The 15,000-nt window shown below is 36.5% G+C and overlaps 2 protein-coding genes across 5 annotated transcripts in view; one reads left to right on the plus strand and one right to left on the minus strand.

Annotated features, from left to right (window-relative positions):
• LOC122266019 (lymphokine-activated killer T-cell-originated protein kinase) overlaps positions 1-3,001 on the plus strand; it is a 5,973-nt gene extending 2,972 nt beyond the window's left edge. Inside the window, exons 5-8 of the mRNA XM_043035566.2 lie at positions 233-385; positions 870-991; positions 1,616-1,743; positions 1,946-3,001. Of these exons, the coding sequence (XP_042891500.2) occupies positions 233-385; positions 870-991; positions 1,616-1,743; positions 1,946-2,169 (627 nt within the window). The 3' untranslated portion in view covers positions 2,170-3,001. The remainder of the gene's footprint in view (positions 1-232; positions 386-869; positions 992-1,615; positions 1,744-1,945) is intronic.
• On the minus strand, positions 2,910-14,906 carry Sec23 (transport protein Sec23). 4 transcript variants are annotated; one of them, XM_043035561.2, is made up of 19 exons: positions 14,778-14,905; positions 11,760-11,840; positions 10,205-10,562; positions 9,815-9,994; positions 9,544-9,684; positions 9,273-9,428; positions 9,038-9,157; positions 8,570-8,764; positions 8,086-8,211; positions 7,794-7,942; positions 7,474-7,616; positions 6,646-6,901; positions 6,378-6,534; positions 6,015-6,166; positions 5,609-5,780; positions 5,145-5,300; positions 4,977-5,036; positions 4,712-4,738; positions 2,910-3,432 (listed from the first exon to the last, which is right to left on the minus strand). In XM_043035561.2, the coding sequence occupies exons 2-19, from the start codon at positions 11,774-11,776 to the stop codon at positions 3,343-3,345; spliced, it is 2,655 nt and encodes an 884-aa protein (XP_042891495.2). In that variant the 5' UTR covers positions 11,777-11,840; positions 14,778-14,905; the 3' UTR covers positions 2,910-3,342. The 4 variants fall into 4 exon arrangements, with proteins under 4 accessions (XP_042891495.2, XP_042891497.2, XP_042891496.2 ...); XM_043035563.2 differs by lacking the exon at positions 4,712-4,738; XM_043035562.2 differs by lacking the exon at positions 11,760-11,840 and having other exon boundaries at positions 14,778-14,904.
• Positions 14,907-15,000: the final 94 nt, after the last annotated feature.

Raw genomic sequence — 15,000 nt, forward strand, 5'->3', positions numbered from 1 at the left:
TATATTCTTTAAATATTTGTTAAATCACGTATTCTCTATCCAAATTTAAACTGGTGTTACATGTACCTTGACTTATATACCAGTTTATGCACTTTTAATGAAGCCGATTTTGCATCTGTACTTCCAGTTCTATGTATATGTAGAGGTAGGTTCTGTGTGGTCTAGCACAAGGTGGTTTACATAGTTTACACAAGGGAAGCATAACATCATGGCATTACGCTGACTCTTTCAGGTTGCAAAGGATGTCGCTTCCGCTCTCAAGTATCTGCATGAAGACAAGCGGATATTGCACGGAGACTTGAAGAGCGCTAACATCCTCATCCTAGGAGACTTCAAGACTGCAAAACTTTGTGACTTTGGAGTGTCACTGAAGCTGAATGATAAGGTATTTTAATGGAATGCAGGGAATCATTTCATAGGAGTTTTGGGTTGTGTAATTCATGTCTATTGTGACTAAGTATGGTTCATAACTAGATTCATAAAAGGATATAGAAGGGAATGTATATTAGTTATTTTTTCTTTATCAAAATTCAAGTTATAGAAATATACTTAGAAACTTGATTTTCTCTATTTGTTAACATTTGTTTATTTAGGATTTGCACATTTATTTTTAAAGTCCAAAAGCATCTAGTCAAGAAAAAAAAAGATCCCAGTTACATTTACCACTTATATTTGCATATGTATGGAATATGCATGTGTTTTATCATTATTATTATTTATTATTTACTATTTACTATTTACTATTTACTATTTACTATATTTTTGTTACACCTACGCCTGTTTAAATTTAGGGTCTTTAACAATTAATGACTTTATTTACTTATTACTCTTCTCGCCATGAAAGTTGCTTAACAAAAGATTATGTGCAGGGTGTGGTAGCCTGCAACGATGATTGTTACATAGGGACCGAGTGTTGGTCTGCACCAGAAGCCATCTATGGGAATACCATTTCACACAAGACTGACATGTTTGCATTCGGCCTTGTCCTCTGGTAAGAATATTGAGACATTCATATTTATGCATTTTATTCTTTTATGAAAAGACAGTTTTATACTTGAGAGGTTGATGATGATGACTGACTGAATGGAAAATGTCCATATGACATTGTTTACTTTCAAATAATTATCCTCGCCAACCTGTCAGTCAGCCATGAGTCATCACTAATCTCTCCAGTGCATCTTTACCTTGATAGTATAGTGACAGTTTGCAAGGCTTTTTCTAATGCAGGAGGTGCAATCTTACAAGAAAAATTACTGAAGTGAGAAAACTAAGAAAATACAATAGTTGTTGGGCTGCTGTAGACTTTGTGCTGTGAGGACTTTTGTAATAAGACAACAGAGAATGCAGTAGTTTGTGATGAATATTGGTTTGCCAGCTGCAGAATTCTGTGTTCTTATATACTATATGTTAAACTATTTTCATATGTATTCAACTGTTCCGAGATAAGGTTCTAATACAACAAAAAATAGAAGCAACATTATCTTCAGAGTGGCACATTTCAGCATTTTCAGTAAGATAGCAGATCTTTGTCTTTATCCCATTGTTATTGAGATAATCTTAAAGTAAATTGTTTACAGAATTACAATTATTCTTTGTCTTTTTTCCTTCTACACAGGGAAATGATCTCCCTTTCCCCACCCCATGTGGATAAACTCAGCACTGACTCCATTGATGAAGTTGTTGATGAAGAGACAAGAGTGGTTCTGGAGATGGAGAGGGAGGATAGCTTCCAAAAAGCACTGGGTATGCCTTTTAATGATCAAAAGAAAGAAAGAAAAAAAGAAAATCTAATCTAATCAAGTCAGGTCAAGTCAAATCAGATCTAATCAAATCATTCTTGGTATTGTAATTTTTTAATATTGTGGAATGCATCAAACCATTACTTGAAATAATACTGAAGTTGATCAGAGACATAGAAAGCATTAAGAAACTCTTTTACGACTAGGTACGCGACCTGCCCTTCCCGATGTCGTCCTTGAAGAGGAATATCTACCGATCCTCGAGCTCTTTTATGCCTGCACGGAGTCTGACCCCGAAAGGAGGCCGTCAGCTGGGCAAGTTCTGCACGTCATGGACTGTCTTGAAGATTTAGGGAAAGACAAGACAAGCAGCGGGGAAGATTCACTTGTGAATAAAACTAGCAACACAAACGGACATGTTCAGGAGTGAGTGAATGAATGAGAAAATTCTTGTAGTGATTGTGTTTGGTAGTAAGAATTTCTGTACTCTTAAAATTTGTACACTGGCTGATGTAATTGGCTCGCAAGACATTTTTGTGAAACTTTTGCTTATGTAGTGCATGTATAATAAGTTTAATTCATGTCTTGACCGCTTATCATATTCTGTTCCTTATTTCATCAAATCGGGTCTTGTCCTCCTCTTATATTGTTATTCTTTGTTATGTATTCAGAATTATGTATCTCCTCATTTTCTAAATATATTTCCTTCCTATAAGCAATTACATATTTTCCTTAATACTAAAAGTGTTATCTAAATATTTTGTTTCTCTTTGCATTTAAAATGAAATTGGCTGTTTAGTTTAGTTTTAGGATTAATCCAGTAATATAGTGGTGCCCTTGTATGACTATCATTAAGTCTTTCAAATGATGCAAATTTTTATTTCCATTGCAGCTATATATTATAATTTCAATCTGAACTTTCAATGCTATTTCAGATATATTTCCTTGTTTATTGTAACATAGAAATGAGTATTTTTTTTTTTCTTCTAGACTTTGCATGCATTAGTACTATGATCAGTTTCTTCCTTTTATCTGTCTGTAGTAAGCAATTATTTTGTTTGAAAGTTTGTACTTGTATTACAGTTAAATATTCATGAATGCCTTTGGATTACTTCATTAAAAATATTGACTGTTGATTATTTCGGAGCTCAGGAAAAAAAAACAGGAAAATAATTTAAATGTTATGTTTATTTAACACATTACAGCAAATGAAGATAATCTATTGTGATAAGATTAACAAATAAAATAAAATCTTTGAAATATTTCTTCTTTAAATCCTCTTAATGTGTCATTTGCACAACACTCGATAATTTTCTTTGCCATCTGTTATCATCTCATAGAGGAAAAGAAACCCACTTCCATGATTAAGACACTGTCTGGTACAAGATGCTTAAATATAAATCACCGAGTAGTCACCGAAGTACTAAAAATCCTGAAATATAACTTATCTGTGATGCAAGGATTTGCATAGATCTTTGCAAAAATAACACATGCATCTATAAAAATTTTCTTAGTTTGAAGAATTGGGTCCAGAGCATATTTATACTGGTGTCTTGCAGGCAAATAAAGTCTAATAACAACAGTAAAACTGGCTAATATTGCTTTATGCATTTGACGTTACTGCTAGCTTCTTCAAGTGCTCCATGAAGACCTGTAAGCTGACGTCATCTGTGAGAACTGGAGCGCCACCGTCCTGAAAAATCAATGAATAGTTACCAAGAGTAAGATTGTAACCTAAAAAGAAAGAGTTAAAGTGAATACTGCAGTTGTGTTGGGAATGAAAAGGGGGAGGGGGGCACTACAACTACTGCCTAAATATACAGAATTACCTAAAACTGAACACCTAAATGAACCAACTCAAATTGTACCCAGGATACGAATGTTGACCCAGATAAATAGACTACTCTGTTATCAACTCGGATAACCTGTTCGCTATAACAGGGCTTTGCTCTTTCACTAAAAATAGTTACAGAAATTTTAGACAAAAAGATCCAGAAACAAATATCTACAGTGCCTTCCTTTTGGTGATATACATCTAAATACAGATTCTATCTAGTTCTCTGCCACTTTAACTTTTATTTTTATTTTTTAAAATTTCCTACCTAATCTAGTCTTGGATTTGAAAACCTAAAATCAATTACTTATAATCATAAACCTTAAATACTTGTCCAAATACCAATTTACTTACAAGATAATTACCTTTCAATATTAATACCACTGCCATCTACTTATGAAAACAAGATATCAGACCACACCACCACCTGTTCCCCAACCCAAGTTTTCTCAAAAATTATATTTCTTTGTGAACCATCTGTCCCAAGTCTGTATTTGCATTGTACCAAAGTATACAACCAAACTGGTTTCTTTTCTTTTAATCATGTTTTGATATTAAAAACGCTGTTCAACACTACTAACAAATTATAGCATTTCTCCTGTTGCACTATTTCAATTTGCTCTTGGATAAATGAAGTTAAACAAATTTGTCCAGAGTATGAAAAAGAAAAGAAACCTTGAAGGAAATAACCTTAAAAACAAATATGAAATATCAAGTGTATATATAACTAATGTATCCATCACTATACTTGGTAAAATGAGAAGACATTTAGCATTCTGCAGTTATTTATCATGTTCAGACTTACCTTTTATAATATAACAACACCCAAAACCATTTTTTTTATGTGAACCACAAGGTTTGTGTTAGCATAAAATGAAAGAAAACTTGAAAGAAACGTTTCTATTCTTGTGTCGTGTGTGTAACATAGCCCGTGTTCAAACTACAAGAATTAAGTTCCGGCACCTTCTAGTGTGTGTCACAAACACTTTCTTAAAAGGAACATGTTAAATTCAAGAGAAGCCCTTTGTTGTGTATTCACCATCACCAACAAGTGCTACATTTTTCAATGGATAAAAAGAAAAACAATGCAAGAGTTAACTTTGTGCCATCACCAAACCACAAAAAAAATAATAAATACCGTAGAATTGGGGTCTGGGATCGCTGACTGGAAAGTCAAAAGGGGGGAAAAAAAATTGGGTGCTCTATATTAATTTCTGATTTCCCTTGAAATTAAAGTTAACCCATCAAATTGAGTATCTTTTAACAATTTTTTTTTTACACACACAAAAAACATATCCATGAAGGGATATATATGCAAACTGTTAAAAACAAATGGATTAAATGTTTAGAATTACAAAAAAAAAAGGAGAAATATATATGGATATATACGTATAAAGACTTACCCCATACAGAGCGTTGTTGTGTGTCTGTGAAGGATTCACTTTCGAGAGAAGGAAGCGAGCCTGCCGATGAAGGAAAACAATTGTATCAACTTATATAAATAAAAATCATATGGACATAATAGTGTACTCATGAGCAATACTAATAAATTCCACCTCCCAAGAACGAACCTGTGATCCTCCTTGCTCTGTCTCGACGTAACGTGGAATGGGGAACCTGGTTGCTAGAATATCTTGAGCATCATCCACGGGGGACTGTAAGAGTTCTTTGAAGACTGCATATTCTTCCTGTTCATGGTAACCCTCCCTCTTCCAGGCTGCCATCGTCTGAAGTGGTAGAAATACACATGTTGATACAAATCTCCCACAAAATACAATTGATATGTTCCTAAACTATTCTACAAAGGAATATCGACATATACATGTCTAACTATGTGAACAATCCTAAGGACATGTCTAATTGTGTAGACATAGAAAAAGGTAAATATATATCAAATTAACAAATAATTAAATGCACAGACACAGACACACACAGATGCTCTATGTTGACATATAACTCAAGTGAAAGTTCTGACACAAAAATAATAAAAAGTACAGCAAAAACCCAGCCACATTATTAGCAGCACTAGACTTACCTCTCCAAGGAAGATGAGCACATGGAAGAAGGTGTCCAGGAGCAAGATGCGATCAGGCTGAATGGAGGAAGTGTCCAGCATCACAGGCTCTACACCTTGGAAGGAGTAACTGCACACGACAGGCTGGATCATAGTTAGACACTCTGTCACACTCTCGCGGTTCAGCATGCATCTGGAAATGGTAGCTGCTGTTAAGACTAAATCCAGGAGGCAGAGATTAAAGATTATGATAAAGAAAAACAATATATACAGATTGTGACATTGAAGCATAGTCTCTTGTGATGGTTACCGATTCATCAACTCTTTCCCTCAAGACAAATCTGTACTTTTCTGACTAATTCCTTTTCTATGAACTATGTCATGAAGATCCTATGTGCAAAAATTATTCCCAACTCGATGACCTCACCTGTAGAAGGAGGTTTCATCTGGCGAGTTGTTGAACACCTGAAGGAACTGTGAACGTCTCAGATGGAACATAAATTGAGGATAGAGGGTGAACGTATCATGGAAGCGGTAACTATTGGGGTCATTTGGAGTGAAATCACCAAACTTCTGACACTGTAAACAAAAATAAGTGTTAGTATAAGGAATGTAAAGCCCATTTCCAAACAATATTGAATCAACTTTTAACTTTTGTACTAGTGTTCATAAAATGGAATAATTGAGGTTAGAAGTATTTTTCTCAAAAATCATTTTTAACAATCAAAACTATCTTTTGCCTTGATACACAGAACCTTATCCTTATCTAAATCACTTGCTTCACACTTACAAGCCTAATCAGCATCCTGTCCACCCAGCGCAGGACGTCCGTTCCATCCTGATCAGTCTCGGATCTGTTGACTGCTAAGCGAGCCATGAGCACAGCAGCTGCTTCTTGGTCAAAACCAAGAGAAATAAACTGCTGTCCGGTCTGTGCATCTGCCCAACTAAAGAAAAAAAGAACATTAAGAAACTCAGGCTTTTAAACCAACTAAACTTTTCTTTCTTTAGCCAATCAACCATTTAAAATACAAACCAGGTCTGCTATGAGGACTCACTTTCGTGCGATTGTTGTGACTCTGACCCTCGTCTGTCCCGAGGCATGCTGATATCTGGTGATGAATTGAACGTGTCCTCGTGTGCCTGGAATGTCTGAGCCTTGCTGATTGGCTACCTCAAAGAATATGGCAACAGTAGTGCTTGGTCCTATGCCACACATCTTCCACTTGGTGGTATTTCCAATGCCAATTTCTGTTTCAGCAACATTTGGTCCTTTTTCATTAGCAGACACACATGGGCCAAGTGCACCCGCAACTATAAATTAAGAAAAATAAATATGAGAATCTTACATCCAAAAAAAATTAGTTCATAAAGCAGACTTTTTTTCCCCTTAAAAAAAAAAAACTAATAAAAACAGATGTACATGTGCACAGACAAAATATATGACATATCGGAGAGGTAGACTGGGGGCAACAGAGGAGATAGCAATTCACTTCTAACATTTATATTAGACATTTATATTAGACAGTGTTCATCTTGCAGCCATCTGTCATTGTCCATATGAATGATAAATTATAGAATATAATTTGTGACTTTTGTTCAACACTAGTGACGGGCACCATAAAGATAGAGCCATTTCACATAAAAGGAGTTCTCAATATTAAAAAGCTCCATGTGAGTGATGTCTTGTCTTCCAGTAAGTAGATCACTTTTGGAACTGGCACATTTTATGTTTATTCATATATTACTTGAGCACAAAGACTATTATCAGGATATATAAAAATAATCTTTATTACAACAACATGCTTCAAAAATCTAAGTGGGGGATCCATGTATGAATATGGTCTAGAGAACAACTTACACACAACAGAAAATGAACAACTTACTTTTGAGTTCCCGCGAAGTCTTCACCTCAAGGGTGGCATTGAAAGCCATCTCCAAGTTACCCTTTTCGTCACGGGCAAACACCCTCTGGAATGTTGTCCTGAACAGGGATGACTGGAACGAGTCACCCAGGACCATGTGACCTCTGTAAAGGAAGTCCCATTAAAAATAATGCTCACCAAAAAAATACTTTATAATATTCCAGCAACTATGTATTCATTTCTCTAGTAATAACAGTATTTTTAAAATTAATTTCAATAATATTCAGTCCATAAAAACATAAATAACTGGCAAAATCTAGGAAAGTAATTTTCGGACTCACCCTGTATAGTTGGAACAATATTTCATTTCGTGCAGCCCGACCTGATCCAGGGCACACGCATACAGGTCAATGATGTGTCCATTATCTGAAGACCTCTTAGCTAGGGCTTCATAGAACTTGATGGCCTTCTTCATGTACTTACAGTTATCCTAGAATATAAGGGAAAGATTAGAAACTAAATTGAGATGACCGACTTCATCCTTCTATTACAAAACGGCAGCTACTTTGTGTAAAGTATAAATATTCAGATATATGGAATTGTATTAGAAACTCATCCATTCCTTATCCTCACCTTCTCAATATCATGATGTGAACGAATAGGTCTGCGCAGATCATCGTCCACAACCATCCCAGGGCCTACAGAACAAGCTCCTCCCAAGAAGGTCATGATACGAGCTCCAGTATTTGGGTAACATGCCTGAAATGAGCGAATTTGAGGTGTTCATATTACAAGAGAGATTAAAACAATTTGTTCAGATAAAAATAGGTATACTAACTAGTCAAACGATAATCAGAAAGGCAAAAACACATGGAAAATATGGTCTGTATAACCTGACCAAATTACTAAGAATCTAATAATATGAAGTTTCACTTAACTATGCTGCTAGAAATAACATTAAAGTTACTGATTGTTGGCAGGATAAAATTATTACAAAGATTATGAATCCTTCAAAATTATACTTCATTATAATACATACTATAAACAGTTAATGTAATAATCCAAGGGTATAACAATCACTCTATTCAACAGTCTTTCATTCACAGAAATGCATTACCTCTAACAGACCAACTGCAATAGACAAAGCAGAGCCTGTTGCTCGCAGGGATCGCTTTCCTGAGGACACTGGCCAGGGGTCACGGCGGAGGTCAGTCAGAATGTCAACCAGCATAATCTCACACTCCTGGACAGGCTGCAAGAACCTGTTATTCATCTGACCAGGCTGAGGAGCAGGGGCAGCCTGGCCTGGCATCTGGAAAGGTAACAAGACAGGTAAGTGCAACTGAAATTCCCTTCCTCTGCATTTAAAACAAGAGATGCTGGCTATCGACAAGAAAAAGCTAATTCCTGGCCTTTCCCCCTCACTTTCCCCTGTACTTTCTCAGTCTTTCACAACTCATTTCATAAGAAGTATTATCATAAAAATACTAAAAAAAGAAGATATAATTCTTTATTTACTTGAAAGGCCACCTATTTCATGATAAATTCCAATGACAATTGCATACAATGACATGGATAACATTACCTGTGTCTGTGTAGCCTTCAGCCCAACCCCAAGGTACTCCTGTACAGACTTTGCTGTCTGGTCCTTGTGTCCCGGGAACACATACTGCTTCCTCAATACTTCATTGGCTAACACATGAACCTGAAAAAAATATATAGTCGAGTTAAAGTTCCATCCATTCCTCCATTGAAGTTTGAGATTTCCATTTTCCAGTCAACACACAAGCCCTTTTGACAAAAAGACGAAAGATACTCACATGTACATGACGTCCAAATGTGATCAATCCCACCAAGGCATTGGCAGGCATCAGGGTAAGGGACATTGTAATTGACTCCTTTAGGGCTGACAACTCTTCCTCATCTACACATGTATCTACCACAAACAGGAAAACTGGTGGCATATTCTGCTGCCTCTGAAAATTCAACAATACCCATCAGAATAAATACTACCATGTTAAAATTGCATCTAATAATCCAATTATGTAGTTTTCATCCTCTAAACAAAGCCAAAAATAAAATCAGAATTACCATAATTGTGTATTCAATCGTTGAGTACTGAGGGAAAAGCTCTGCCGGCTGACTCTGCTCACTGATGGATGCATAGCTACTTGGGAAAGGATTGCGCTGGAAGCAGAAGCAGCACACCCACATCTTCGATCGGTAGTCAACCTGCAAGATCACCACCAATCAGCTCATGTAACAGTTTTAAGTCAAATATAAATAAATTCCTAAATACCAGATAAAATCAACTTTCTATTTTTTTTTTTTCAATATCACAGAGCACAAAACACATACATACCTGACAGAGAGGGTTCAGGATGGCCCCGCACTGTGACTGAGTGCACTTAAGAGGTTCGTAACAGATTGGGGGCAGATCGTCTCGTTTCTTCAACGGTGTGTAGGCAGCGGCAACTGGAACTACCATGCGAGTGGCTTCAATCCGGCTTGATGGCCACACATTCCAGGAAAAGCGAACGCCCTGCAATCATGCTTATGTGAGATCTCCATAGCACTGGCAGTGAAGCACGACTGTATATTTGTATTCTCTAATTTCTGAACACCTACACATCATATCCAGTTATATAGCTTCCACAAAAAAAAGGGAAGAAAAATCCTCCTCATAGTCAAATTCCAAATATTCATCAGCCCTTACTTTCCTAAGGTCAACCAAAATAACAACTTCCCTTACCTCCTTTGACTCTTGGGCATCAATGAAATCTTGAAAAGAGGACTGCTGTGGCTGTGGCTGCTGCTGCGGCTGCTGCTGTGCTGGGGCTCCATACTGCTCTTGCTGGTATTGTTGCTGTTGGGGCTGCTGCTGCTGGGGCTGGGGCTGCTGTTGCTGCTGTGGGTGTCCATACTGCTGTTGCTGAGGCTGGTAACCTTGCTGTGCCTGAGGCTGGTATCCCATTTGCCCTTGGGGTTGGTATCCCTGTTGTGCCTGCGGCTGGTATCCCTGCTGCTGTTGCTGTTGGTATTGTTCTTGTCCCGGCTGTTGCTGGTACTGCTGGGCTTGCGCCGCTGCTTGTGGTTGGTACCCATACATTCTTTCAAGGGAAAAAAAGAAGTGTCAATTAAAATTTTGCATTGTGAAACAGGTCCACAAATATCATGCATAAATAAACATGACTATATAATGCTTATCATAATAACCCTATGCTGTATTAAAAAAAAATTCTTCAAAGCTCAAGTACTTTGAATACTTGATAGAAAAAATAAATAAATAGATAATAAATAAATAAATAAATAAAAATCATACATAAAAAATTGTAATGCAACATTTAATCTATACACATTTTCAACAAAGACATACATTCAATGCTTTCACCAGAAACTATTTTGTACAAGTATTTCTTTGTTATTTAGAAGAACATTTCCACACCATTAAAAGCTCACAAAGAATGAAATGAAATAAGTCCTCTCACACTTGCATACAGGTCTGGTCTTTTCTATACAGTGGAAGGAAGGAAGGAAAGGAAAATCAAATAACAAAACCAATAAACTAAGAATTGAAAGAAGTAAAATCCTTCCATATAGTCCACTATAAAATGTCCTATTGTGATAAAAAATAATCAACGTGGGTAACCTAATGACTTTGAAAAGGTACCCTAGAATAATGATTACGATGTTCTAGCAAAACTCCTGTAACAAGTAGAGTAAAACCAAGAATAAGAATAAAATAAAGAAAACATCAAAACTATGATATTTTGAACCCTGAATACAAAACTAAAACTTATGTCAATGTATAGAAATAGTGCTGGTCTTGGCTCTAAAACAGCTATTGTCCCTCACAAGTCCCAGTATGTGGATCAAAATTACAGATGAAATTCACTATTTATAAAGTCAAGTGGAAAATGTGAAAAGGTACTGCTTGTGATTGCATTTTACACCTAAAGGTAAAATGACTAAAGTTATATGAATTTGGGATAATAAACTAATCAGAGGCTGCATATTAAATAGACTTCAAAAGTGCAAATGAATAAAATCACAAATATTAATAAAAATTGCTCCGTGGACTCAAAATGTATTTCATTCTATGTGCGAATAACAAAAGTCGTTAGTAGGTGAATCCCATTGACTAAACCACTTCTAAAAGCATGTTAAAATGATTCCAGCAGAAAAGAAGCTTAAATCTTCCAATTCCAAGACAACCATAAAGAGATAAAAGATTAGATAAAGGGCTAAGGATAATAAGCAGCAAGGCATCGCCCTAACCCTATTGATTCAACACAGCATCTACTCACAGGGACCCTGAAGACATATTGCAAGGAAGCTAGGTGTATTAGGCCTACTGTCTGTAAGTGCACCTCTCAATTATAAAGGACCTGGAAAGTTGACAATCAATATATAATTGTGTATCGTATATAAGACATTTACAAAAAGCCAAATCATAATTTTTTTCAGAATTTTAATCAGTTAAAAAATTCCAAAGATTAACACTATGTTACTTTACTTAAACATGAAAGCTGCTACTTCTATTTCTCTAAGGAATATATTCTGTCCCTTAGTAGCAGCTCCACTAATACTTATGAATTTCATCATATTTATTGGCTAAAATGACAAATTGACCATCATGCCACAACATTTGGCTAAGTAATTCTGAGTCTAAAGATTCAAGTGAGAGAATCCAAATTTTACTGGAGGTAACAAAATCTTTCAGCGTCTATCAAATCTGATAAAAGCTATTTATACACATCAAAATAACACTGTGCTTGGCTACTTTTTGATTCAGTGTTGGTCTGGCACACTACTCAATCTTAAAATCTCTCATTATGCAGTCTTGATAAGCATGAAAGGCCACACAATCCATCAATATTTTACTCATGACCCAGTGGGGCCAAGAAACAATCAGAACACTATCTGCTGCACTGCAATTAATATCAAGATTGCCCCTACAGGTAAAAGTTAGCAGCGTGAGCATGATGTTTTTTCTCTTCTAGTTTTTGTTTCTTGACATTCTAAACATTGTTTTTTTTCAATAAAAGCTAAAGAGGGTTCACGCTGATTGGAAGACTGCATCCTAAGAACTAAGAGTCAGAGCCATAAAACCCCACGCTTACATAGTGCGCAGAACAGAGTATTGTCGTGGTATTTATAGGTTCCATCCAAAATTCAAGGCCACCCTAGCTATGACATGTATAGATGCCCTTCATCATCAGTGGGTTAATTTTCTATTTACTATATAGCAGCAAGAGCAGGAAGACTGATATAGGCATGTGAAAATAATGGGGAAGTTCCTGTGACCTGACTGTAACCTGAAGGTTTGACTCAAAAAAAAATTTCATGCTTTTTCATCTACTGTAAAGTAAACTCTGCTTAAAAATAGAAGAAGAAGGAGGGGGGGGGGGTATAAGTCTAGTTTCAAATAGACATAAGATACAAGGAAGATACTGCATGTATTTGAAATAACAAAAATTATATAACGGTTTTCATTCAGGTACTTTTTTCTGCAAATTGCTAATAAAGAAGTTATTCAGCATGTCTGATGCACCAGCAATATATTTTCCTCAAGTCACTCATGATGTAACAGTGCGATACCAAGCTTACACTGACCACATAACTCATGACACTGATGAGTTTTTGCATTGTTTTTTACATGTTCTTAACCCATCCCCGACGGGGGAATTCTAGCCTTGAATGTCCAAATGCCGGGGAGTTCGAATTATTAGGCCTAAATCAATTGAATGGCTGGCACAATACTGTGCCGCCCGGCAACTGGACTTTTGAATGCGCGGTACACATGCTGTACCACCCGTCCTGTGTGGGTTAATACACATTCATTACATTTATTACACTTTACTCTCTCATTTCCATAAAATACTTCAGTCCCTCCCCTACTATTGGGATCTTAACAATTCTGAACCAGTCGTTTGCCATGGAAAACAACAGCAGATTCACGTAATACACACCAGGAAGAACTGTAAACAAAATTTTAAATTTCGAGATTCGATGGCTGTGAGAAATTGGAATTCTACCAAAAAAGTGTACTTAAAAACCTTCGACCAATACCATAAAACCCTATGAAAGGGAGGCTAAAGAGGCAAAGCTAATTATGGTTTGCACATATGCCTTTTTCTCAATTGAAAAAAATTGATAGTATTTACGTTCTATCAACTGCATATTACTGACTTGATGTTCTTCTCTTGCAGAAAAGAAAATCCGGTAAGCAACCTTCGCACGCTTGGCAGGAGGAAGGTATAGAACAGCCTGTGGGATTCTTTCCTCTTTCCTTGCATAATTTACTCAATGAAAACATAATTTAACATGAAAGAAAACAATACGACTAATGCGGAAGCTGAAGAAATCAAAACGCAAGCACGAATAACAAATCCAACATCGAATCGGGTCAGGAGGTCAGTTCCCAGAAGGGCCGTGTAGTCTCCTTTCCACATAATTCATAATTCAATAGACGTCTATGACCACACAATCATTCACAACGTACACTACTCCATCAGGTGTTATCCCTACAAACGTGCCAGCTGATTTCATTCACAACAATTATGCCACATCACCATTCCTCACTTTCTCCAAGGCCATTTCACTTCACCAGGTCAGTATTCTCTACTGACGATGAGTAACAGAAAATTCTTAGTCCTGGATAAACTTTTCCCGTATTTATCATGTTCTTCTCGGAAAGGAAATGCTGTCAACGGAGATATCTTCCTCCCATAACAATGTTCTTGATGTGGACTATGGTCTTATCTACTGCTTTGCAAAATTATAAAAACTCTGATATGGAATATGTTATTTTAGCAATACATGGGTCAGAAATAATCAGCAATTAACACCCAAATAAATAAAATAAAATGGTATACTTCTTGCATATTATGTAATTAAAAATTCGCCAAGGTTCATCCCTGACATGTCCAATGCAATTGTTATCAATTGCTGTGCAAGGCAAATGCAACCGATGCTACTAATACTACAAATTCGACGACCAGATCACACAGGAAGGAAAATCAGAGAGAAAATAGAGAGATACATATGACAGTCACTGACACGTATCCATGACAGACAATAATGTTTATATCAACTTAGAAAAATCATACCTGGTATTTTTACCCACAAATGACTTTAACTTTGGAAAAATGATTCGCAAAGCACCAAAAATGTGATAAAATATGTGTAATTACTGTCAATTTGTCAAGGTTAACCTTTGAACCGCACTCGGGAGAATGCCATATAAGAGAATGAAATGCTCACCTAAACCCGCCACTTCGGGATAAATCCCTAGAAAATCAATACATAAATGATAAGCATACCTTGCTGGTGTCGTGTGTCTCGTTTCCGAGGGCGCAGGAGGGGAGAATGAGTGAAAGAAAGGTATGAGTTCGAGGGCAACACGTCCCTTCGGCACGAGTTCCACGTCGCCACTGACAGCGCAGCGACCATCCGGCAAAGACTTCTAAAAGCAATATCACCTTTTACTTCGGTTATTTCCTTTGGTGTGGCTTATAATCCCAAAATGAGTGGTCGGTAATTATG

This window comes from Penaeus japonicus, unplaced genomic scaffold (assembly GCF_977035675.1).
Source record: "Penaeus japonicus unplaced genomic scaffold, GWHDUDI00000001_assembly GWHDUDI00000042, whole genome shotgun sequence".
In the NCBI taxonomy this organism is placed as follows: domain Eukaryota; kingdom Metazoa; phylum Arthropoda; class Malacostraca; order Decapoda; family Penaeidae; genus Penaeus; species Penaeus japonicus.

Bases quoted from the DNA above. Each gene is read 5' to 3' on its own strand.
- Sec23 (XM_043035561.2), bottom strand. The intron at 4,739-4,976 runs GTAAGTCTTTAT...TTGACTTTCCAG, and splicing joins ACAACAACGCTCTGTATGGG to TCAGCGATCCCAGACCCCAA. The intron at 3,433-4,711 runs GTATTTATTATT...TTGATTTTTCAG, and splicing joins TCCCAGACCCCAATTCTACG to GACGGTGGCGCTCCAGTTCT.